Genomic DNA, 27,602 nt, shown 5'->3' with positions numbered 1-27,602 from the left:
CATCATTAGTGTATAGGAATGCCAGAGATTTCTGTGCATTAATTTTGTATCCTGCTACTTTACCAAATTCATTGATTAGCTCTAGTAGTTTTCTGGTAGGATCTTTAGGATTCTCTAAGTATAGTATCATGTCATCTGCAAACAGTGACAGCTTTACTTCTTCTTTTCCGATTTGGATTCCTTTTATTTCCTTTTCTTCTCTGATTGCTGTGGCTAAAACTTCCAAAACTATGTTGAATAAGAGTGGTGAGAATGGGCAACCTTGTCTTGTTCCTGATCTTAGTGCAAATCGTTTCAGTTTTTCACCATTGAGGATGATGTTGGCTGTGGGTTTGTCATATATGGCCTTTATTATTTTGAGGAAAGTTCCCTCTATGCCTACTTTCTGCAGGGTTTTTATCATAAATGGGTGTTGAATTTTGTCGAAAGCTTTCTCTGCATCTATTGAGATGCCCATATGGTTTTTCTCCTTCAGTTTGTTAATATGGTGTATCACATTGATTGATTTGCATATATTGAAGAATCCTTGCATTCCTGGAATAAACCCCACTTGATCATGGTGTATGATCCTCTTAATGTGCTGTTCAATTCTGTTTGCTAGTATTTTGTTGAGGATTTTTGCATCTATGATCATCAGTGATATTGGCCTGTAGTTTTCTTTCTTTGTGACATCCTTGTCTGGTTTTGGTATCAGGGTGATGGTGGCCTCGTAGAATGAGTTTGGGAGTGTTCCTCCCTCTGCTATATTCTGGAAGAGTTTGAGAAGAATAGGTGTTAGCTCTTCTCTAAATGTTTGATAGAATTCGCCTGTGAAGCCATCTGGTCCTGGGCTTTTGTTTGTTGGAGGATTTTTAATCACAGTTTCAATTTCAGTGCTTGTGATTGGTCTGTTCATATTTTCTATTTCTTCCTGGTTCAGTCTCGGAAAGTTGTGCTTTTCTCAGAATTTGTCCATTTCTTCCAGGTTGTCCATTTTATTGGCATATAGTTGCTTGTAGTAATCTCTCATGATCTTTTGTATTTCTGCAGTGTCAGTTGTTACTTCTCCTTTTTCATTTCTAATTCTATTGATTTGAGTCTTCTCCCGTTTTTTCTTGATGAGGCTGGCTAATGGTTTATCAATTTTGTTTATCGTCTCAAAGAACCAGCTTTTAGTTTTATTGATCTTTGCTATCGTTTCCTTCATTTCTTTTTCATTTATTTCTCATCTCATCTTTATGATTTCTTTCCTTCTGCTAACTTTGGGTTTTTTTTGTTCTTCTTTCTCTAATTGCTTTAGGTGCAAGGTTAGGTTGTTTATTCGAGATGTTTCCTGTTTCTTAAGGTACGATTGTATTGCTATAAACTTCCCTCTTAGAACTGCTTTTGCAGCATCCCATAGGTTTTGGGTCATCATGTCTCCATTTTCATTTGTTTCTAGGTATTTTTTGATTTCCTCTTTGATTTCTTCAGTGATCACTTCGTTATTAAGTAGTGTATTGTTTAGCCTCCATGTGTTTGTATTTTTTACAGATCTTTTCCTGTAATTGATATCTAGTCTCATAGCGTTGTGGTCGGAAAAGATACTTGATTCAATTTTCTTAAATTTACCAAGGCTTGATTTGTGATCCAAGATATGATCTATCCTGGAGAATGTTCCATGAGCACTTGAAAAAATGTGTGTTCTGTTGTTTTTGGATGGAATGTCCTATAAATATCAATTAAGTCCATCTTGTTTAATGTATCATTTAAAGCTTGTGTTTCTTTATTTATTTTCATTTTGGATGATCTGTCCATTGGTGAAAGTGGGGTGTTAAAGTCCCCTACTATGAATGTGTTACTGTCAATTTTTCCTTTTATGGCTGTTAGTATTTGCGTTATGTATTGAGGTGCGCCTATGTTGGGTGCAGAAATATTTACAATTGTTATATCTTCTTCTTGGATTGATCCCTTGATCATTATGTAGTGTCCTTCTTTGTCTCTTCTAATAGTCTTTATTTTAAAGTCTATTTTGTCTGATATGAGAATTGCTACTCTGGCTTTCTTTTGCTTTCTATTTTCATGGAATATCTTTTTCCATCCCCTCACTTTCAGTCTGTATGTGTCTCTAGGTCTGAAGTGAGTCTCTTGTAGACAGCATATATATGGGTCTTGTTTTTGTATCCATTCAGCCAGTCTGTGTCTTTTGGTGGGAGCATTTAATGCATTTAAATTTAAGGTAATTATCGATATGTATGTTCCTATTCCCATTTTCTTAATTGTTTTGGGTGTTATTGTAGGTCTTTTCCTTCTTTTGTGTTTCTTGCCTAGAGAAGATCCTTTAGCATTTGTTTTAAAGCTGGTTTGGTGGTGGTGAACTCTCTCAGCTTTTGCTTGTCTGTAAAGGTTTTAATTTCTCCATCAAATCTGAATGAGATCCTTGCTGGGTAGAGTAATCTTGGTTGTAGGTTTTTCTCCTTCATCACTTTATATATGTCCTGCCAGTCCCTTCTGGCTTGCAGAGTTTCTGCTGAAAGGTCAGCTGTTAACCTTATGGGGATTCCCTTGTGTGTTATTTTTCCCTTGCTGCTTTTAATATGTTCTCTTTGTATTTAATTTTTGACAGTTAGATTAATATGTGTCTTGCCGTGTTTCTCCTTGTATTTATCCTGTATGGGACTCTCTGTGCTTCCTGGACTTGATTAACTATTTCCTTTCCCATTTTAGGGAAGTTTTCAACTATAATCTCTTCAAATATTTTCTCAGACCCTTTCTTTTTCTCTTCTTCTTCTGGAACCCCTTTAATTCTAATGTTGGTGCATTTAATGTTGTCCCAGACGTCTCTGAGACTGTCCTCAATTCTTTTTCTTCTTTTTTCTTTAATCTGCTCTGCAGTAGTTATTTCCACTATCTTATCTTCCAGGTCACTTATCCGTTCTTCTGCCTCAGTTATTCTGCTATTGATCCCTTCTAGAGTATTTTTAATTTCATTTATTGTGTTGTTCATTGTTGCTTGTTTCATCTTTAGTTCTTCTAGGTCCTTGTTAAATGTTTCTTGCATTTTGTCTATTTCCCAGATTTTGGATCATCTTTACTATCATTATTCTGAATTCTTTTTCAGGTAGACTGCCTATTTCCTCTTCCTTTGTTAGGTCTGGTGGCTTTTTATCTTGCTCCTTCATCTTCTGTGTGTTTTTCTGTCTTCTCATTTTGCTTATCTTACTGTGTTTGGGATCTCCTTTTTGCAGGCTGCAGGTTCGTAGTTCCCGTTGTTTTTGGTGTCTGTCCCCAGTGGCTAAAGTTGGTTCAGTAGGTTGTGTAGGCTTCCTGGTGGAGGGGACTAGTGCCTGTGTTCTGGTGGATGAGGCTGGATCTTGTCTTTCTGGTAGGCTGGTCCACGTCTGGTGGTGTGTTTTGGGGTGTCTGTGGACTTATTATGATTTTAGGCAGCCTCCTTGCTAATGGGTGGGGTTATGTTCCTGTCTTGCTAGTTGTTTGGCATAGGGTGTCCAGCACTGTAGCTTGCTGGTCGTTGAGTGAAGCTGGGTGCTGGTGTTGAGATGGAGATCTCTGGGAGATTTTCACCGTTTGATATTATGTGGAGCTGGGAGGTCTCTTGTGGACCAGTGTCCTGAAGTTGGCTCTCCCACCTCAGAGGCACAGCACTGACTCCTGGCTGCAGCAGCAAGAGCCTTTCATCCACACGGCTCTTGTTCTCAAGTACCTCCTTGCTGCTGAAGGCTCCGTAGTCCTTTTAATGTGATGTTGAATATGGTTTGCTAGTATTTTGTTGAAGATTTTCACAACAATGTTAATCAGGATTATTGGTCTGCAGTTTTCTTTTCTTGTAGTATCTTTGTGTGGCTTTGATATCAGGGTAATTCTGGGCTCATAAAATGAGTTAGGAACTGTTCTCTCTCAATTTTTGGAAGAGTTTGAGGAATACTGATGTTAATTCTTTTTTAAATGTTTGTCCATTGAGGCCATCTGGCCCTGGGCTTTTCTCTGTTAGGAGGTTTTAGATTACTGATTCAGTCTACCTGCTAGTTATAGGTTTGTACATAATTTTTGTTTCTTCATGACCCAGACTTGGTCGGTTGTATACTTCTAGCAATCTGTCCATTTTTCTCTAAACTCTTAAGCAACATCTCTTCCCATTTGGATCTGGATTACTCCTAGGGACCTACCTTTGATTGTGGGCTCTCAAAATCTCTCCTTAGGAAGTCTCTGCTGGTGGCTTCGTAAGGTTCATCAAAGAAGGCATGCAATCTTTTGAGCACCTACCTCACTCAGAAGGGTGCCTTAACTCTTAATATGAAGAGCTTAATTTTTATCAAAGGGTCTCATGGAAGAGCTACCCTTATGGAAGAAGAAGTGCTGCTTTCTCCATTTCCACCCTTTTGGACTTCTATGAAGATAAAGTAGAAAGATTTAGATTTGAGTATATAAAATAAAGATCTTTAATATCTAAAATGAACATCTTAATGTTATGGTAAAATTTTGAAGATTTTTTTTCTCCTGAATCTAGTGAGGATCTATGTTTATATTCTAAATCCCTAAGGAGAAAAAAATATAAAAAGCAGTTAGTCCAATTACAGTAAACATAGGTTGAGTAGTCACCATACTTATGGAGATTAAAAGAGAAATTAGCTAAACTAGTACACGAATTGCCTCATCTTGAAAATGTATAAGTTTGGCTGGGAGGTGGCCAAATTGAAGTAGCTACAGAATGGTGGTGGTGGATGGAACACGAAAGTATGGTAAGATCACTTTTACACTCCAAGACAAGTGTGTGTAAGCAACAGCACATTCGGTTCCACACATAGTGTGTGTAGCGGAATGATATTCTTTTTTTTTTTCTCCACTGTAACAGATGATATTCTTTTATTGAATTTAACAGGTTGAACATTTTAAAATTTTTCTTTAAGGATATAAGATAATTTAAGATGAACAAAGAGTTTGAGGTAACTAATAATTCATATTGCAGTGTTTCCCATAATAAAATTAGGAAGCATTTGTTTTTTAAGTTCAGGGGACTTTATATTTGGTGATGTTTATCTAATCAACTAATTATCTAATCCACATTTATTGATGTTTATCTAATCAATAGATTTTTTAAAAAGTTCATTTTCTTTCAGCTCTATAGTTAGCTTATATTAAAGAGATACTCTTATTCCAATAAACTTTCAGATCTGCCTTAAACATTTAAAATTCTCAACTGAGTCACTGTTGTAGTGCCGAGTCATATTACCAGGGAATTAGTGCTGATTAAATGAATAGCATTAACCTTCAAATTCCAGTGAAGCAGAATATTTAAACTGCACTGCTATTCTTAGTATCTAAGACTTAGTTTGCTTGGATATATCTTGGCTGGGTGAATGTTTAATAAATGTAACTCACAAGAAATTCCATGTTATGCACTTAGTGTCACAATCTAGTTAATAAAATAATGGTACCTCACTGAATTGCACTTCTCAGTGTCCTTTGCTTCTTCCTTCTGCCTAACCTTTTAGCCTTGGAGTGTCCTGAGTCTCATCCCTTTGGATCTATTAACTTCACTGCCTACAGGCACTCCCTTAATGATCTAGTCTTATCTGATCTCATGGCTTTGTCTATCGTCTTTATGCAAATGAATCCCAAATTATAGAGCCCAGACATCTCTCCCAAACTCCATACTACTTTATCAGACTACTTTTTTTTTTGCGGTACCCGGGCCTCTCACTGTTGTGGCCTCTCCTGTCGCGGAGCACAGGCTCCGGATGCGCAGGCTCAGCGGCCATGGCTCACGGGCCCAGCCGCTCCGCGGAATGTGGGATCTTCCCGGACCAGGGCACGAACCCGTGTCCCCTGCATCGGCAGGCGGACTCTCAACCACTGCGCCACCAGGGAAGCCCCAGACTACTTATTTGATATCAGGAATTAAATTTCAAATAGACACTTCACACTTAACATTTGCAAAACTGAACTTGTGTTCTCTTCTCCAAATCAACTCCACCTGCAGCCTTTCCCAGATCCTTGATGGCAACTCCATTCTTAAGGTTGCTCAGGCCAAAATCCTGGGAGTCATCCTTTATTCTTCTCTTCTTCTTATACCCTGTATTTCAGCTATTAGGACATCTTGGTAGTTCTGCTTTCTTCAAAGTATTCCTGAATCTAATTGAATGATTGTTCTTACAAGTTAAGAAAAATAAGTCTCAGCGAAGTTAAGAGAATAGCCCCAAATTCACATAACTAGTAAGTCAGAATTCAGGCATATGTTTCCTGACTGACCACAAACAATATGATCTCTTATAATACTAGTGCTTCTCCAAAGTAAGTGTTAAAATTCCCTTTTTATTTATACAATTCAGAAATAGGACCTGACCCACTATATCACTAGACCTTTATAAGTAGGATGTGTTATTTCATTTAAGTCCTGGAGGAATTCTCTACACACACAATAGTTCTTTCATAACTACTTGCCAACCCAGTTGAATTGACTGGTACTTGTCTGTCCTTGTATTTTGCTCTGGGTCAAGAACTGTGTTTTCATTTGCAAGATATGAGTGTTGGGTGAAAAAAAAAAAGGGTATTAATGAAATAAAATATTCAAGGTCTTTTAGAAAGCTCTTTTTCAAAGATTTTCTTGCTATAACCTATGAATTTAGAGCATGTATTAGCTCTTGCTACCTTACATATAAATACTTTATTGTTTGCTGGAATTTTCATGATATGCAATTTTGATCTTATTACTAATCATGAAAGCTTAGATTGAGGGATTATTATTTAGATAATTTAGTATTTTCGCTCAAGGGCCTCTGTCAGAGGGTCACTATTTGTAAGTTTCAGATTCACTAAATTCTAAGCTCCTCTAATAGGTTATAATGGCAAAAAGGTAAAGTGTTGGGATCTTGGTAGAGAGCTATCAAAAAATAAATTTCAGTGTTGATCAAATTCTTGAAACACCCTGTTTTACTGATAAACTGTATTTTAGTGGAAGTTATTTCTTCCTTATGTAATTGAATGTAGCAGAAATGAAGTATGTATGGTACTGGCACAAAAACAGAAATATAGACCAATGGAACAGGATAGAAAGCCCAGAGGTAAACCCACACACATATCTTTGATAAAGGAGGCAAGAATATACAGTGGAGAAAAGAGAGTCTCTTCAATAAGTGGTGCTGAGAAAACTGGACAGCTACATGTAAAAGAATGAATGAAATTCAAACACTCCCTAACAACAGACACAAAAATAAACTCAAAATGGATTAAAGGCCTAAATGTAAGGCCAGACACTCTAAAACTCTTAGAGGAAAACATAGGCAGAACACTCTGACATAAATCACAGCAAGATCCTTTTTGACCCACCTCCTAGAGAAACGGAAATAAAAACAAAAATAAACAAATGGGACCTAATGAAACTTCAAAGCTTTTGTACAGCAAAGGAAACCATAAATAAGACCAAAAGACAACCCTCAGAATGGGAGAAAATATTTGCAAATGAAGCAACTGACAAAGGATTAACCTCCAAAATTTACAAGCAGCGCATACAACTCAATATCAAAAAAACAAAAAACCCAATCCAAAAATGTGCAGAAGACCTAAATAGACATTTCTCCAGAGAAGATATACAGATTGCCAATAAACACATGAAAGGGTGCTCAACATCACTAATCATTAGAGAAATGCAAATCAAAACTACAGTGAGGTATCAACTCACACCGGTCAGAGTGGCCACCATCAAAAAATCTACAAACAGGGCTTCCCTCCTGGCGCAGTGGTTGAGAGTCCGCCTGCCGGTGCAGGGGACACGGGTTCGTGCCCCGGTCCGGGAAGATCCCACATTCCGCGGAGCGGCTGGGCCCGTGAGCCATGGCCGCTGAGCCTGCGCGTCCGGAGCCTGTGCTCCGCAATGGGAGAGGCCACAACAGTGAGAGGCCCGCGTACCACTAAATAAATAAATAAATAAAGGGCTTCCCTGGTGGCGCAGTGGTTGGGAGTCCGCCTGCTGATGCAGGGGACACAGGTTTTTGCCCCGGTCCGGGAAGATCTCACATGCCGCGGAGCGGCTGGGCCCGTGAGCCATGGCCACTGAGCCTGCGCATCCGGAGCCTGTGCTCCACAATGGGAAAGGCCCGCGTACCGCAAAAAAAAAAAAAAAAAAATCTACAAACAGTAAATGCTGGAGAGGGTGTGGAGAAAAGGGAACGCTGTTGCACTGTTGGTGAGAATGTAAGTTGATACAGCCACTATGGAGAACAGTATGGAGGTTCCCTAAAAAACTGAAAGTATTACTACAATATGACCCAGCACTTGAGTCAATTGAGAAAACCATAATTCAAAAAGAGTCATGTACCACAGTGTTCATCGCAGCAGTATTTACAATAGCCAGGACATGGAAACAACCTAAGTGTCCATTGACAGATGAGTGGATAAAGAAGATGTGGCACATGTATACAATGGAATATTACTCAGCCATTAAAAGAAATGAAATTGAGTTATTTGTAGTGAGGTAGATGGACCTCGAGTCTGTTATATGGAGTGAAGTAGGTCAGAAAGAGAAAAGCAAATACCGTATGCTAACATATATATATGGAATCTAAAAAAAAAAAAGGTTCTGAAGAACCTAGGAGTAGGACAGGAATAAACATGCAGACGTAGAGAATGGACTTGAGGACACGGGGAGGGGGAAGGGTAAGCTGGAACGAAGTGAGAGAGTGGCATGGACTTATAAATACTACCACATGTAAAACAGATAGCTAGTGGGAAGCAGCCGCATAGCACGGGGAGGTCAGCTCGGTGCTTTGTGACCACCTAGAGTGGTGGGATAGGGAGAGTGGGAGGGAGACGCAAGAGGGAGGAGATATGGGGATATATGTATATGTATAGCTGATTCACTTTGTTATAAAGCAGAAACTAACACACCATTGTAAAGCAATTATACTCCAATAAAGATGTTAAAAAAAAAAAGAAATGAAGTATGTTAAACTGAATTTTGCTAGGGTTCAGTGATATTCTTGAAAGATGCCAAAATTAAGCTTTTGGGATGTCCATCATGCCTATTGGTGTGATATATTTGGAAAGCCAATCATTACTTTTCTTCATGTTTATGTACATGTAGAATATTTATCTATGAAACAGATTTTAGGTAAAGAGCACTTCAGATCATTAATTTATCTTTTTTTCCTCTTCTAAATTACACTTTAAAGTTTACTTGTTTTGTTATTCCATCAATTTGTATTTTTTAATCCGAGGATGAAATTTGATGAATATTTAATTCTTAAAGGCAATTTCCACATCTTAAATTCTATGTATCTGTCTGTCCATCTATCTACCTACCTTTGCTTTGGTGGAAATATTTCGCATGGAATCACTTTTTAAAATATTCTTATAGGCTTAAGAAATATCTCTTAAGGCAATAAGATGATATGTGAGGCATTAAAAAGAACTGTCTATAATTACTTCCTATGGCAACTGAATGAGTTAAAGATGGATGGCAACTGCAGCTGTAATGGCATATATTTAGAAAGAAAACTACTTAAAAAAATGTCTGTTGGCAAACAAACCTAAAATAAAGTTCAAAAATGAGATATTTTATTTCTGGAAAATGTATCTCTGTTACCATTTGCAATGATGGATATCTGTGAGTCTTTATACTGTGAAGTAAACTATGATCAACGGTACTGCTGTGTTTTCTTTCTCATAGTGTATGCCGATTAAGGGCCTAGGATTCGTGCTTGGAGCCTATCAGTGCATTTGCAAAGCAGGATTCTATCATCCTCGAGCCTTCTCAGTGAACAGCTTTCAGAGTAAGTGCCCTTTGCTTCTGTGCATATATGTGAATACACATAATATCTATCATAATTAATTATTTAGATTTTCTTTTAACCTTGTTGGAGTTAGATGATTAAATCCCCACTGGTTTGGCATTCTTTCATCACTTAAGGAGTTTTTGCTTTAGTTTGTCATCTCCAATCCTCTGGAGTACCACCAAAAAATGTGGGGGTTATTTTAGGTATTTTTGTTTTCAATACATTTTAAATGCCTGGAAATACTGTAGCTACTCAGTGAGACCAGTTGGGATTCAGTTACTGAGAGGTGTTGCTGCAGAAAATTCCTAAAGCTAATTTTGCTAGTTTGCTTATTTTATTTATGTTTCAATTTGTTTATATGTTAGGTCTCTATGCTGCATGAAGAAGTGCCACAGAGTTAACACCTTAAGGCAACACAATCGTATTATCACACAGTTTCAACTGATTAGCTTTTCAGTCAGGGGTTAGCTGGTTCCTCTGCACAGGGTCTCACGGAGCCAAAATCAAGGGGTCGTCTGCGATGTGATCTGATCTGAGGCTCAGGGATTTCTTTCAAGTTCATTCAGGTCATTGACAGAGTTAGGTTCCTTTCAACTGTATGTGTGAGGTCCCCATTTTATTGCTAGCTGCCAACCTGGGCTTACTCTCAGCTCCTAGAAGTCTCCTCAAGGCCTACTCATGTGACCCTTACTTTTCAAGGCTACCAAGAAAATCTCCCCGGTCTGTTCCGATGGAGTCTTATATAATATAATCGTTATATCAGTCATGGGAATGACTATCCCATCACTTTGCCATGTAATGTCACTTAATCAAAGGAAAGCCTATCTTGTCATACTTACAGGTCCACCATCATTCAAGGGGAGGTGATTATACAGGAGATATACAGGCATACCTCATTTTATCGTGCTTTGCTTTGTTATGCATCAAAGATATTGTGCTTTTTTACAAATTGAAGGTTTGTGGCAACCCTGTGTTGTCTGATGATGATCAGCACTTTTTTATGGATAAAGCATTTTTAAATTAAGGTCTGTATATTGGTTTTTTAGACATAGTGATATTGTACGCTTAATAGACTGCAGAATGCTGTAAGCATGACTTTTATATGCAGTGGGAAACCAAAAAAATTCATATGACTTGCTTTATTGCGATTTCACTTTATTGCAGTGGTCTGGAATCAAACCCACAATATCTCTGAGGTATGCAGGTATTGCAGAATCAAAACTTGCTGACCTGGTTGTTTTAATCTTACTCCAGAAAATGTCAAAGTTACTATTTGAATATTGATTTTTTTTTACTCTACCTCTAGAGAATGCAGTGTTGCCACGTTGGCTTGTAGCTAGCTATTGGGTATAACAAGAAGAAATGTAGTGGAGAAAGGAGGTACAGGGTTTGGGGTTGCCAAAACTGAGGTACAGGTATCATTTAGGTAGTCATCCATAAATCTTTGTCAGCCTTATTATCGGTTTGTATAGGAATTTGCATCTCTACTGAGCATAGTTCAAAGTATACAGTGAAATTTAGACCTGAGTGTCTTCCTCTGGGAAACTTGGTAGACATTTATGGATTTTTTTCTTCTTTTTTTCTTGGAAAGCATTGTTCTTCATCTTGAGACAGTTTACACTTGACTTCTAGGTTCTGGAAGTAACATTTTGCTCTCTCCTCAGTCATATAATTCACAGGGTTCAGCCCTTGTTCTGAGTAATAGTTGTTGTAGGCCTCCAAGATGGCCTCCAAGATTCTGCTCCCATATGTGCTGTACAGATCTCCTCCCCTTAAGTGTGGGTGGCATCTGTGAATACGAGGTACTCACTCCCTTGCTAGGCTATGTTATGTAGCAAAGGTGATGGTATAGTTGCTCAAGTGATTATATTGCATTAAATGACTCCTTCCCATAGTAGCAGACTGGAGAGAGATTCTAGTGCCAGCTTTGAAGAAATAAATTAGCTTGTTGTGAGAGGGCCATGTGGCTAGGACCTGAGGGTGGCCCCTAAGAGCTAAGGCAGCCAGCAAGAAAACAGGAACCTCAGTTGTATAAATGCAAAGATCTATAGGTTCTTCCAACAGTGTGAATACATTTGGAAGCTCCAGATGAGAATATAGCCTAGCCAAAACCTTGGTTTTAGTCTAGTGAGACCCTGAGCAGAGAGCCCAGCTTCACTGTGCCAGACCTCTGATCAACAGAAACTGGGACGTAATGATAGGTGTTTTCAGCCCTAGGTTTCCAATAAGTTATTACACAGCAATAGAAAACTAATACAATAGCAATGACGGTAACATATTTTCAGCATGGATATGATTGTGTGTGTGTGTGTGTGTGTGTGTGTGTGTGTGTGTGTGTGTGTAAGATCATGGCAATAGCCCAGCTACTTTGGCATTCTTCATATTTATGGTCCAGACATAACATATGATTCAACACTGAAGGATTAAGGGAATAGGTTTTAGCTTATGTTCTGTGAAGGTATTTTGTATCTGGTTTACCCACATTTGTTCTCAGCTCCCACTATGTGACTGAAATAAAACATTTAAATATTGTAGAACTAGAGAATGACTATGCCATTTGCTTATAACACCACCAGGAGAAACTAGTTAACCTTTAACAACTTATCTTTATTTAATTTGCATACTCCTACTTTCCTCCTTATTTTAAAAGCCAGTGCTTTTCACTGGACCTACTCTCTCTAAGAAGGGGCCGCTTCTCTGCATAAGGCTAATAACTCGTGTGTTGTACACACAGCAGCTGTGGAAAGGAGGCCACAGTTTTCAGAAAGATGAGCTATATTTGGGCATACCTGTGATTCAGCTTTGACCTCAGCACATACTTAGCTAGAACTGGCCTGCCTCAATGACAGAAGAGAAAGCTAGCTACATGTTATAATTTGAAGTCAGTAAAGTGCTCTTTGACCAAAAATGTCTTTCCTGATGGCCTTGCCAGGTTGCATGAAAATCTAACAGTATTCATTCCTTGTCCTAAGGACCAGGAGTTACAGCTCAGTAGGGTATTCTACCAAGGGCTAGCCAAACATTTAAAAAAAATTTTGGTTTACTATTAGAATTTTACTACGTACCTCTGTTTTAATGTGTTAAGTTTTTAATCATAGTAGCCAGGCAATTCATATGGGTAGTCGTTTTCATATATTCTTGAGGTGGTTTCTGTGAAGTAAGGAATGACTACATGTATCCCTTGGGCCAAAGGTAAAGAAAGCATCGAAGACCCAATAAATGAGATAATGTATGCAAAACAGCTAGCATAGTACATGGCACATAATAAGTGTTCATAGATATAGTTAAATAAGTGAATAAGCAAACACATATATAAACACACATCAGTGATACATGTACAGAGTGACTCCTTAAGTACCATTGGTATTTAGCACTTTGTCTCACATACTTTATTATATTAGGATAACCAATTTTTTAAACTAGAATTCTTAGAGAATGAATTCTACATAGATCAGAAGGAAGATGGGACAGCAAAAGTCTGTAACAACCAGTGCTGCATTGAGAAGGACAATACAAAGAAGACTTGGGAGTTAAAGGCAACAGGAGGAAATCAGTTGCTTGATAGGGAAAGTGGGATATAGAAAACAGAAAGGGATGCCTCTCAAAGGTAAAATTTACTTATTTATAGCTGTGAATCTAGAAAAAGACCTGAAATTCCCACATATAGTCTTGTATCCCATTTGGAGAGAGGAGCTAAGATGTGGTGTTGATCTCTAGAGAAAATGTCAGTGTGACTGTTAAAAATCCTGTTAAAATATGAAGTGATTTAAAAATCTTTATTTAGACCTAGGCCCACAGTAAACAAAAAGCTTGTAAAGAACAACAAAGATACGTTCAGATGACTTGATTTAAAACTGTGCTGACAGCCCAGAGACTGTGTTCCTGGCATCTCTTTAGATTGGTGGTCATAGGAGAGCTAATAGGATCTGACATCTGGATAGCAGCAGGATTTCAGAATCGCCAAGTACTGATGTGTAACTGTCTCTTCAAATCCAGGTTGTTCACTTCCAGGTTGTTGAAATACGAGCTTATGACAAGCTCATCTTCCTCAAATCCATCTGTCACAGTTTGAACTCTGTCTTCAGTACAATCTCCTTTCTCTTTCATGGGACACATTACCAGCCTCTCAGTCTTACCTCTCTTGCCTTTTGGATCAACTTCAGCTCACATGCATTTCCAGATAAACCCATCTAACAAATGACCCACATCTAAAAATGACAATCCCTGCTTTGCCAACTCTGTTGATGGTGGGGAAAAAATGTACCCCCGGGCTTCCCTGGTGGCGCAGTGGTTGAGGGTCTGCCTGCTGATGCAGGGGGAGCGGGTTCGTGCCCTGGTCTGGGAGGATCCCGCGTGCCGCGGAGCGGCTGGGCCCGTGAGCCATGGCCGCTGGGCCTGTGCGTCCGGAGCCTGTGCTCCGCGGCAGGAGAGGCCACAGCAGTGAGAGGCCCGCATACTGCAAAAAAAAAAAAATATTAAAAAAAAAAATTTTTTTAAAAAGGCCCCCCAAAAGCAGAGATTTAAAAAATGTGTAGTCTCAGAAGAAAGAAATGGAAAACTCTTTGAAAGCAGGTACAGTATAGGGATGCTGAGCTCCAAGCAAACTGCTCAGCAAGGCTAACCTGTCTCTGGGATACACATCTTTGTGTTGCACTTGGGTCTCACACTCTCCATTCCTCTTCTGTTTCATGACCGGAGAGCTGGAGATATTTGGCTTTTTGCAGACTAAGTCCAGTCTCTAGTCTAATCCCAAACTTGGAATGGACTAAAAGAGCTTCAACATCATATTCTCATAATTAACATCATTACTTTTGCTCTTGGTCTTACTTAAGCCTTGTGACCTGGTTCTAATCACTTCAGTTGTAGTAGCAAAATTCTCCATCTAACTGCCTGGGCCTATACTTTTGTCTGTCATTTGCCTAATTTTCAGTTTTTACATCTTCTTTCATTAGTCCTGTTTATAGGGATTGGAGTCCAGGCACTAAATGTCTGGCAGATAGGGTTATTTGCCAGTGGAAGAGTTCCCAGTGCCGCCAATCTTCTTGGACTATTGACTATCTCATTTACCTCGTTTGTCTTTAACTAGTTCTTTTCAGTTATTGGAACACTCCATACCATGTTGGATTTCCCTGGTTGCCGATCTCAGAGCTGTATTTCTACCATAGTTTAATATAATAATTAAGAGCATAGTCTTTGGAATAAGTCTAATTTAGGTTTGAATCCTGGCTCCATTACTTACTTGCACTGGGCTAAATTATTTAACTAACCTAAACTTCATTTATGCCATATATAAAATTGGGATAACACCATCTGCTTTATAGAATAAATAAGGATTCAATGATGTAATGAATATAAAGTTCTAATCATAGTAATTGGCACGTATTAAATGCTCAAAAATATTGTTACTTTTATGATAACTATTGGGAAGCTTGTATTTATTCTGCTTACCCCTTTCCTCAGGTATTCTGCCCATTTTCATCCCTTCCGTCTAGTATTTGCTCCACTTCCCAGCTGAGGAACACATTTTCAAGTCCCAGAGTTTTTCAGCTTTATCCTTAAAATGGGCCTCGCTATGAGATATAATACTCAGTCCACTCAAAGTCTTCCTTCTCCCCTACCAGCTGAAATTTTACTTTGTTAGATTTTCCCTTAGGTGTTTCATTCTTTTTATTTGTTTACATTATTAGACTGCTAATTAGAGACTCACTTGTGTTAACAATCAGCTTCCCCCAAGTATTAAAAAACCTCTGGCAGGGGAATTGGACTGTCAATTATTCATACATTAGCTCATTGTAGTAAGCGGAATAGTGCCCCCTAAACCCCAAAAGATGTGCATGTTCCAATTTTCACAACCTGTGAAAATGGTACTTCACGTGGCAAAAAGGAACTTCTCAGATGTGATTAAATTACAAACATTGAGATGGGGAGATTATCCTCGATTCTCCAGGTGGGTCCAGCCTAATCACGTGAGTCCTGAAAAGCAGAGAACCATTCCCAGTGGTAGTTAGAGACAGATGTAAGGACACAAGGAGGGACGCTTGAGAAATGCTACATCACTGTCTTTGAAGATGGAGGAAAGGGTCCACAAGCCAAGGAATGGAGGTGGCCTCAAGAAGCTGGAAAAGGCGAGGAAATAACGTCTCTCTTGGACTCTCCAGAAGAAAATGCAGCCCTGCTCACACCTTGGTGATAACCCAGTGAGACCCATATCAGACTTCTGAGCTATAGAAATATCAGAATGAATATAACTGTAGTTGACTCTTGAACCACACAGGGTTAGGGGCACTGGCCCCTGTGAAGTTGAAAACCTGTGTATAACTTTATAGTCGGCCTTCCTTATCTGTGGTTCCACATACATTGATTCAGCCGACCATGGATCATGTAGTACTGTAGTACATATGCAGTGAGAAAAATGCACGTGTAAGTGAACCTACACAGTTCAAACCTGTGTTGTTCAAGGGTCAACTGTGTATTATATTTCATGTAAGAAGCAGTATAGATTTGTGTTGTTTTAAGATACCAAATTTGTGGTAATTTGTAATAGAAAACCAGTACACTCAGTATGTTTGGTTCCCACTCGGCATTCATTCCAGTGTTCACAGTAGGCCATATGTTTTTTCTAGAGGAAACTGTTCATAATTGCAAATGATTGCTGACTTAGACAATTTATAATCTAGCAGGCTCTTTGTATGAGGATGGCCTTTGAGTCAGACAGACGGATTTGAGTCTTATCTCCACTTACTCACAGGAGACTTGGGGAGTTTCTCATATATTCTGAGACTCTCCCCTTATTCATACATCAGGAAGAGTGAAATCTATGCCCTTGGTAGTTATGAGGAGTAGTTGAGATAACATGATATCCCCCAAATTATAGTGATTATTATAATAAAGTGAATATGGAGAATTTAGTCTTTTTATTTATAGTACTTATGTATTGGGTGTTGTGGAGATTGAATAAATAGTCCATAGGCAAAAAAAAAAAAAAATCCATTTGTGTTTAATAATTTTATAATTCAGATCAGAATCATTCCAAGATCTATCTAAGGTGGTATTTTTGTCCAAAGAAAAATACTACTACAGTCACTTATAAGAAATAAAAATCTAGAAGACAATAGAAAAGTGAATATAAGATGTATATGTAAGCATTTAGAAATACAGGGAAAGATTGACTATATTCATAGTGAGGAAATATAAATTAAAAAATTTTTGCACTGGGCTTCATTTTGAGCTTATTGTTACAGCTAGCCATTCATGATATAAGTGCATGAAAGTATATTAGCTACTCCTGATTTTAGGATATGCAAATATGTATTCATGTCCTAACAGTAGCAGTCTTTTTGGACAACAGTGTGAGCATAACCACAGTTTGCTAACTGTTCTCTCCTCATGAATATTATACATATTGAACCAAATATGCACAGAAATCTCCTGAGTGTATTGGAGCTACTCATGTGCATGTACCTATTTCCACTTAATTTTTGGATGTGATTTTATCAAGCTGGAGACTGGAGGCAGATTACTTCATCATCTTAAACAGATGAAATAATGAACAAATATATCTTCCCATGGTTAGCTCATTGCAGCATTTTAACTCCAAACATTGATTGATGAATACGTTCCCTCCAGTTCTAATGAAAAATCAGATATGTGTATGGAAAAGAAGAAGATGTTTACCCTAATAATGATGTCAGATGAGCATTATTTGTATGGAGAGCTAATGCTGAACCCTCATTGTCTGACTTGATTCTTTGTTACTTCCAGCTGAGTTATGTTCATTGTCTGTGACTTATCTTTTTCTCTCATGCCTGTTGAATGGAAAGAAGGGGGGTCTGTGACATATAAACACATGGGGCTGGTCTTGCAAAGATCCAAGCTCTAAGCTTCTTCTGCCTGAACCAGTTCCTAGCACTGAGGGCCACAACACCTCCAAGAAGGGACTTCTGATCAGCTGGTTTGTTGATTGGTTTATGTGTCTGAAAATCCATCTGTCAAAAATATTACTGGGCACTGCCTCTGTGCCAGACATTTAGAACTGGAGAAAAAGAAGTGAGTAAAAAAGCGAGGTTTCTAAGCTAGGACAGACCCATCATCTTCCCAGAACATATTGCAATATCCGCAAACAACAAATGAGGGCAATCTTGAGTAAAATATAACTCACTGTCCAATATTAGTAAATTAGGTCAAATGTAAGAGCTTTAAGGTTTAACAGGCTTTCAAGGGTAGGTATGGTTTCTATCCAGATACTCAAATGTCCAAATGTTGTGTTTTTACTATTGTGAAAACACAAGTTTGTACTTCTGGCACTTAAGTGTCTTAATCAGCAAAACCCTTAATACAATAGTGATATTTCCACATAATATTTATACTATGAAGACCTGAAATATATAATTTCTGCTTCAATCCACCTCCCCCCTCAAACTCATTCCTCATTCTTTTCTAAATCAGAAACTCAGTGTTTTTCTTCCATAAAATATAGGAAGAAAACTTTCTGGGGTACATTTTGAAATATGTGCACAAGTTGTAAAAAAGGTAAATACATTTTGATGTACCAGTTTGACACTTCTATAATTTATTCCCAGGGGGTATCAATCTAAGAGTTTAAGAAAGATGTATTTTTTTTCTATAAAAAAAATAGAGGAGGAGCAGCAGGAGAGAAGTTCCCCTTTAGTTTGTTCATTTGTTAAATCTTCAGAAAAAATTTTAAAAACTAGTATTGTAAGAAAACTTCTGAAAAGTGTTAGTGTTTCGTCAGCAGTGACTGAAATTACCACTTGGATTTTTATGACAAATGAAATTTCTCAATGTATACACAATGTGATTTTTTTTTTTTTTGGCAGCCGGCATTCAAATAGAATTTTGCCACATGAGTTTTCTAATGTTACCTTCTAATTCCGTTTGCAATTCCCTTCAAAGGAAAAGGATGGTATTACCTTGTTAAAGGAAAAAGTTTAAGATATTTCTACTTAATATTATGTATAAGGACAACTTTTAATTAATGGGTAATGCAGTTTATTCTTTGCTGAACTTTTTTGTGGAAACAGGTGTGGCTAAGTAGGAATGACAGCACTATTTTTTTTTTTAAAACATCTTTATTGGAGTATAATTGCTTTACAGTGTTACTTTCTGCTGTATAAAAAAGAGAATCAGCTATATGTATACATATATCCCCATATCCCCTCCCTCTTGCACCTCCCTCCCATCCTCCCTATTCCACCCCTCTAAGTGGTCACAAACCACCGAGCTGATATCCCCTTGCGATGCAGCTGCTTCCAACTAGCTATCTGTTTTATATTTGGTAGTGTATATATGTCAATGCTACTCTCTCACTTTGTCCCAGCTTACCGTTCCCCCTCCCCATGTCCTCAAGTCCATTGTCTATGGGAATGATAGCACTGTTAACTGAAATTCAGATTTCATAAGATAGGATGTCTAAGCACATTATTTAAAACTGTATCTCCTCATTTTTTTGGTTATTTTGAATTGTCTAATTTATTTCAATAGAAGTTTTTTAAAAATCCCCAAATGGGGTGAAATATTTAGAAAGGCATTGTTAATAGTGTTAACTATCCTAATCTTATTAGAATATCATAAGCAGTACAAAATTTAAAAGAACAGCATAAAAATGAAGGACTCACTAAGAAATAATCTTTATTTCCTGATTTAATGATGTAAAGTATTGCACTTTGTATTATTTCATGTAAAAAATGTAGCCAACAGTAACATACAGATATATAATTTAGTATTTATTATATGCATTTAATAAACTTTTTTTTTTTTTGCGGTACGCGGGCCTCTCACTGTTATGGCCTCTCCTGTGCGGAGCACAGGCTCCGGACGCGCAGGCTCAGCGGCCATTACTCACGGGCCCAGCTGCTCCGCAGCATGTGGGATCTTCCCGGACCGGGGCACGAACCCGTGTCCCCTGCATCGGCAGGTGGACTCTCAACCACTGCGCCACCAGGGAAGCCCTAATATACATTATTTTTCAACAGCTGTATGTTTGCTGTATGGTACATTCTTAAAAATATGCTGATCATAGTTTGTAAAACAAAAACCTTATAAAACTCAGCAAAATTTGCAAACTGATCAGAAAAGTGTTTTGGGAGACTAGAAAAAATACTTTTTTATTTAATCGTGTTTCAGATCAGAGACTAGAGATGTGGCACCTAAATGTAATGCATGATCCTGGATTTCATCCTGGATAGATAATAGCTACAAAGGACATTACTCTGAGAATTGATGAAATTTTAATATGGACTGTTCATTAAAAAAAATTTCATCAGTATTAAGGTTCCCAACTTTGATCATTGTAATGTGCATTTGTATGAGAATGCTCTTTTCTCAGGACATACAAGCTGAAGTGTTTATAGGTAGAGAGATACAATATCTCAAATGGTTCAGAAAAAAATAGTATACATATACATTTTTAAACATCAGTTTTATATTGAGAACATATGAATGATAAAGTAAATGCTGTAGAATGTAAATAATTAGTGAATCAGGGTAAGAAATATATAGGATTTCTTTTTTATATTTGATAAATTTGTTACATTTTGTAAATTTAAGGTGTACAGTGTGTTACTTTGATACATTTATATATTGTAATATGACTGCCATTGAAGCAATATTTATCACATTACATCATTATAGTACAATATTATTGTCTGTATTCATTGTACTGTGCATCAGATCTCTATGGCTTATTTACTACTCCTTACAAGTTTGTAGTTTTAAACACCATCAATTTTAACACGCCACCTCCTATAGCTGGTAACTACCATTTTACTCTCTGTGTTTTACAGGTTTGACCTTTTTTTAGATTCCACGTATGATTCTCTATTAGTGATATCATATAGCACTTGCCTTTCCCTATCTGACTTACCTTGCTCAGCATAACATACTCAAGGTCCATCCATGTTGAAACAAATGGCAGGATATCCTATTTTCTCATGGCTGAATAATATTCCACTGTGTGTATGTGCCACATCTTTTTAATCCATTTATACGGATTTCTTGCAGCTATTCTGTGCATTTCAAATTATATCAAATTAAAAGCTACAAAAATAGAATTTTCACAATTTCAGAGGTCTAAAAGTTTTCAGTAATTGCAGCATTGGTGGGTTAATTAGGCCTTTGGGATTTGGAGCAAAATTTACTTTGTTGCTCACTGCTATCTAGAGGGTCCTGGTTTTAAATATTTAGTTTTTATTATAAAAATTATATACACATTAAAGAAACTTTGGAATGTATAGAAAAGTAGAATTTAAAAGGCATTTGAAAATCTATTGGTCATTTAATTCTTTAAATTTATAGTGTTTTTTTTTGGTTTTTTTGGTGTTTTTTTTTTTGCGGTACGCGGGACTCTCACTGCTGTGGCATCTCCCGTTGCGGAGCACAGGCTCCGGACGCGCAGGCTCAGCGGCCATGGCTCACGGGCCCAGCCGCTCTGCGGCACGCGGGATCCTCCCGGACCGGGGCACGAACCCGCGTCCCCTGCATCGGCAGGCAGACTTGCAACCACCGCGCCACCAGGGAAGCCCAAATTTATAGTTTTTATACAATAGTCTCTCTATATATAATCTTTCTAAAACTTGGTATAAATGTCCAGAGGTTATATGTTTTTCTGATGTCAATGTAAAAAAATTAAGGTAAGCAAATAGGTTAACATACTGTTTACGAATTGTCACAATTTATCTTGATGGTCTCCTGTTTACAGGTGAATGTTTTAGATTCACCAGTGCTCCTGTGGAGCTACTGTAACCTTCTCCCTATGCCGTCTATAGTTTTGCTCAAGGCAGCGTATTTGATCACCCATATAATGAACTGAAAACCTCCTATTGCCCAAGTTAATAGCTCTTCATGTTTGCCATTTGTCTTCAGGAAGTATTTGCTTCATCTGAAAGTTCCAAGTATCAACTTTGTTTTTAAGCCTTAGCAAAGCAGATTGGGATTCTGGAGGATGCATGGAGGATGTTTCAAGTTGCTCAGAATCAAATTATCATCCAAGATGATTTCTAAACAGTAATATTAAGTAATAGCTTATATTCTTAATGTATCTTTCTAGTTTATGTCTAGCATCTTGAAAAATATAATTTTTATGCATAACTGGTTTGAGAACACAAAGATTTGAGTTGAATGTTATTTTCAACTATACATTCGTATTACAGGTCGATTAATTTATTCTTTTGAGAGATCACTTTTATCATTATCAATTATTTCCTGACTATCCAGTATGTATAAATTACTGTGTTCGTTGCTGAGTATATAAAGAGGTATATAAATCACAGTCCTGTTCTCTAGGAACTTAAAATTTTAAACCATCATAAACTTAAAGTGCCATTCAGTAGATTAACAAAAAGCCCATTATTATTATCTAGTAGCAGTGTGACTTCTACTAATTGCATGTATTCTCTTGTTCTAGGTAGAGAACTTCAGCCTAAATTAATAAAATATTTTTGGAACCAGAAAATTATTTAATCATGCTTTGTGTCCTACAGGAAACAGTTAAACGTAAAAACCTCTATCCTTAATTTTAGCTTTTTTGAGCTTTAGAAATCGAATCTCTGACTTTCAGTTTTGCTTTCTCTCCATTTTAACACTTTGTGTCCCTTATAGAATCATGATTTTTCATAATCAAATAAAGTGAAGGCAATTATTAGAGAGGAAGTTTCTCATGGCAGCACTTCACTGTTTGACGTTTGTGAGTTGATCTTGTGATTATTTTGAGCACAAAGGATAAGATGTTATCATAATTTATCTTCTAACAAATTGCTTTTTATCCGTGAATATTGAAACACTCATTTAACCAACATAACTTAGTATTACCTGTATCAGGAAATATAGAATTGTTTGGAATTATGTCAGTTTACAACCCTGAATCTAGCTATTACTATTTCAGTAGACATAATACCCATTAGCTATTATTTCAGTCCTACCTGAGGAAGATAATGGGCTTCTCTGTGGTATGTCCTGTACTCATGATCGTATTTTATAGCCCAGTATACGTTGGGTCTTTTGCAATTTTAATCTAGGTTGGGAAATAAAAATATAAAACCATAGTCTTACTTTAGGGAGTTCACAGTTTATTTGGGTTCAGCATATGGATGTGTGGAACTCTAGCAGTAAGCACAGCAGAGGGACACAGGCAATTAAAGATAGTCATAACGGCTTGGAGCAGCAGGAAGGGAAGTGAACAGAGACAGAGTGGATCAGGTGTGAAAAGTTCTCTGTGTTGGTGTGGAGCTCGAGGTGATAGAGAATAATGGTGAAGAGAATAATGGGGCAGGGTAGTTGCATTTGGACAACAGACTGTCTGAGATTCTTAGTGTTCCTGAATTCCACCTCCCATTCTCTGCTTCAACAGGTTGAATCTAAACAAGTAACAGTCTCTCCAGTAAATCAGAATTGGGGGATATTGTGATCACTATGAAAGAACCTTGGTTTATGCGCAAGAAAATATGCCAATGTAGAGGGGGCCATAACTAGGAAAAAGATAGATGTGCAACAAAATTGGATTAGTGAAAGAAATGTATATCTTTCTCTCATATGCAGAAATGGTATATAAGTCTGATTTAGGAATAAGATTTTCTAGTAAAAGAAAGAAGGAAAGAAAAGAGAGTCTAATTAAAAATATATATATATATTGAATTTAATTATATACATTTAATATACACAAAATAAATTTCACAGAGAATGTACTCCATTTTTAATTGCAGGAGAAATTTTTTTCTTTTTTAATCCTTGGATATGTCTTATGAAAAGGAAACAAATAACTAAACCCAAATGTTTAGAGTGTTGCAGAATGCCTTATGGGTCTTTGACAATACTCTAAAAATATCAGTTGTTGAATTTGGCAAAGTCTGAGAAGAGAAACTGTTTTGCCTTTTGTTTTTTCCTAACATGAAATTAAGGTTTTTCCTTTGGTGATGACTTAAAGCTCATTGAGCTTTGGATAGTTTGATCAGCCTAGTTTATTAGAGCATCTCACCATACTGTGATTTGGTTACAATCTGTATAATAGGGAACTGGAGAGAGTTCTACTCATTATTTTTTAAAATATAATTTAATTTATTTTTTATTTTGGCTGTGCCATATGGCATGCGAGATCTTCGTTCCTTGAACAGGGATGGAACCTGTGCCCCCTGCAGTAGAAACGCAGACTCCTAACCACTGGACCACCAGGGAATTCCCCGGGTTCTACTCTTTAAATGTGATAGTTTGAACTGGGAGTAATTCATTGCATTGTCTACTATCTTTAGGAAACGGATTAGACGTGTATTGTAAAGGAAAGAAAAGGACCACAGGCAAGAATAAACTACTTCTGCAGAGTAATTTGCTTTGTAAACATGTAGGAAAGTGTTTAACAACGTAATTAGAGTTGTCTGTGAGATCTACTAGTCCTAGGCTTGCTGACCTCTCTAAGTCCAGCTTATGGTCAGCATGTTCTTCAAATCTAGGGGACACCATTCAAATTGTATTCTGTATGACTTTGGCACTTAGAAGCCATCTTTTGTGTGTGTGTATCACAAACTCTGGATGTACCTCAGATTTTAGCTACCTGTTGGGTTCAGAAGGACTATTTCATAAAACAAAGATTTTCTGTACATACTTTTTCTTTACTGCTTTAACTTTTGTTGTGGTTCTGTTTATGGTAGTTGGTTTATTTGAAGAGTGTTTGCACTTGTTAGGAATCACCGTCCTTTGTTACAAATGTCCAGTGTCTGTAAAACCATTACTTTTAAAATATTTTGCCCATTTTTTCATCATTTCTGATGAAAAAGTAAATTCAATCCCCATTCTTCCATCTTGGCCCGAAGGGGAAATCCTGACCTCTGTCTCCCACATCTGTTCTTAGAGCCCTTTACATTTTTGTCAGCCTCATCAGACCATCTGAATCCTTGACAATTTTCTTAATCTTTCTCAGTTACAGTGACTCTTTCTGGCTTCACCTATACGACTCTCCACTTTTTACTCAAGAGTTTATTAATTCATTGTTTTCTTAGTAACCTAGGTTTTCATACTTCATAGATTTTGATTTGTGTGCCTGTTATTCCTCAAGTTTGTATCTATATTACATACCTGTTTTTCACCCTTTCACATGCCGCTTGGCCCTACCTCTTACTCTAGCCATTGCCATGACTATTTTCTGAAAGCTTTGAACAGCTTTGTATAAGTACATTTGTGCTACTCTTTGTCTCAGACTGGCACCTCAGACCATACTTCTGACTTTCTGTTCTGCTGTGGGCACCACTGAAGTAATTTTTCAGGGTGCAGGAACCTGCTCTGGGCTCATGAGTCCGTAACCCAGAAATGTGTGGAAATTAATGACTCTGGTGGCCACCCTTGACCAATGAGTAAGGTTGATGATGGGGAAATGTTTTCCTGTTTAATCCCTTAGATTGACTCGTACGCAGGAGGCCCCTGGAAGACTGAGCACTGGCTACCCCGAGGGAGTAAAGGCAGCAGCTCCGTTTCACAGCCTCGTATTGGGTTTCCTTCTCCCCAGCAATGCCATTGTCACAATCCTCTTTATTTTCTCCCCTCGACTGCTTTATCCTCCCCATTCGTTTCTGTGCTACTGAAAATTGTAGAAAATAAAAAAACTCTCTTGACTAGATTTCCCAGTAGATCATACCATCTTATCCAGACTGGGTTCATTTTCTGCCAGGTGATCCAACTGGTCATCTTGTGTTTAACTGCTGCCTTAATCTTTCATGTCTTCATACTCAAAACTGGCCACCTTCACACATATTCTTTACCTGAGCTGTTAAGAAGTATAAGACTTTACAAGATTAGCTTCCACATTTTCTTTCTTCAATACATCAAAATGATTTTGAACTGATTCCTCCTCTCTATAAAAAATACTTAAAATATCTTTAATATACCTCTACTTTCTAGTGTTAAAAGAAGTGACATCAATTATTAGAGTTAATTTCCCCAACTATGCTCTTGATTACCTCCAATCCTAACTTCTCAAGTCTTTACCAATCTTCTCAATCTTTTTTAATTTCCAGTGCCTCCTTTTGCTGACTATAGCTATGTTCAGATCTCACCTGTAATGGAAGAAAACAAAACACAAAACCAAAATCCTTTTTTTTGACCCCATTATTATTATACCTATTAACCATGAGCTTTTCTTGCCTTTTGTATTCAATGGAACATTTACTGAAACAGTATTCTATTTTATTACATATTTATTCCTTAAGCCCTGACAACCTAATTTCAATCTCTACCACTCTCCAGAAACTACTGTCTTAAAGGTCAGTGAAGGATGAAATAATCATTAAACCTCATAGTCTTTCACTCAGGCATCCTCTCTGATCACATTCCAACATGTTCCAGTAAATTGCAGTTTTCTTCTCTGACATTGTGAAAACTTCTACCTATTTAACTTTTTCGTCTTTGCAGTTCCTGATCAATACCTTATCTACTCCCAGAGTTCTCTGTAAGTTCTTTCACGGACACTGATTCTTCTCCCACACTCCATTCTTGTATTATTTCTCATTTCTTATTGTATATTTCTCCTGTACAATGAATTGGATGTCAAATTTAACTTACCTGCAATGGAGCTTGTCATTCCCACTGACTCCCTTCATATCTCAGCTGTTTCTTGTAACTTCCTTGTTTTTGATCAGTAGTGCCTTTAAGACACCAGTGGATTCCTAATTCCTCTTTGCGTCTCCAATATTTGGAGAAGAGAAAGCAAGGCACTGTGATTTACATACACTATCTCATTTAATCCCCACAGCAATTCATATTTCATATATAAATAAAGTAAGACCCGAAGTGGTAGGGTGAGTTGCCTAATGTTTCAGAGCTGTCTAGGGATGGGAACCATGTCTGCTGGACACTGAAATTCATATGCTTTTCAGTGTGTAACAGAATGAAGACTCTTAAACAGCAGTGTATCCTGAATCAACAAAGAAATATTCAATTATGTTTGCTATTGTATTTATTAAGGAAGGAATGAAGACAAAAATATATCTTAGAAAGACTGTGAACCATCAACAAGAGATGAAAGTAATAAAGATTTTCTGTTAGACTTTGTGTTATTAAAATGGTGTTAACCAGAATAACTTCTTTCCCAAATTCCTCAATCAAAGTTATGTCATATACTGAGCTGTATGGTTGTATTATATACTAAACTGGGTATATATTTACTAATATCTTTCATGTTGAGGTCAGGGTTAGAAATAGGTTTGGGTTTTTTTTTTTAAGTATGTATTATTAATTAGATATTTATCAATGCTAAACTCAACTCAACATTTAAAGAAACTTCTTACCTCTTGGGCTTCAGAGCTATGTTAAGTTTGATAACTGAGACAGAAGAATCTAAAGTTAAAGGGAGATCAGTAGCAGCAGTTAGATTATAGTGTGGAAATGTCCTATAGGTGTGCAGAGTGGGAAATTACGTGAGAGCCTGTAAGTATGGATTGTATTCTGGGCAAATGATGCATCCTCATCAGGCAGTTGCGCACTGAACACCTGTTGATTAAGTACCATTTTATCCAATTTAGACCTAATGCTTGGTAGACGAGATCCCTGCTGGATTAAGGAGCAATCAGAGTCTTATTTTGGGTTCTGTGCCATCTAGGTCAAGAAGTTTACAAAGTGTTGTGTATATTTACTTGGTACAAGAATGACACAACTTTCTTACCCTTCCTTCTGTTAATTCCTTAACAAATATTTATGGAATATTATTTGTGCTGTAGGGAGTTTCCACTGGTGAGTGGTAGATAGTGAAATAAAAGACTTAGAAAACTGTTCCTTGCCTCTGAGGAGTTTTAGTTCCATTTTTGCTAATTTTCCTGAATTAGTCTGAATGACAGTTTTTTTTCTAATCAAAAGGATAAA

General features: G+C 37.4%; 1 protein-coding gene across 1 annotated transcript in view; it reads left to right on the top strand.

Moving 5' to 3' along the window:
* The window catches only part of GPR158 (G protein-coupled receptor 158), a 319,600-nt gene that overhangs the window by 141,833 nt on the left and 150,165 nt on the right, over positions 1-27,602 (top strand). The window contains exon 3 of the mRNA XM_029239163.1: positions 9,644-9,746. Within this exon, the coding sequence (XP_029094996.1) occupies positions 9,644-9,746 (103 nt within the window). The remainder of the gene's footprint in view (positions 1-9,643; positions 9,747-27,602) is intronic.

The sequence above is a fragment of the Monodon monoceros genome, unplaced genomic scaffold (genome assembly GCF_005190385.1).
Source record: "Monodon monoceros isolate NGI ecotype Baffin Bay Population unplaced genomic scaffold, NGI_Narwhal_1 Super_Scaffold_21, whole genome shotgun sequence".
In the NCBI taxonomy this organism is placed as follows: domain Eukaryota; kingdom Metazoa; phylum Chordata; class Mammalia; order Artiodactyla; family Monodontidae; genus Monodon; species Monodon monoceros.
This window is presented reverse-complemented; position numbering and strand designations above follow the sequence as displayed.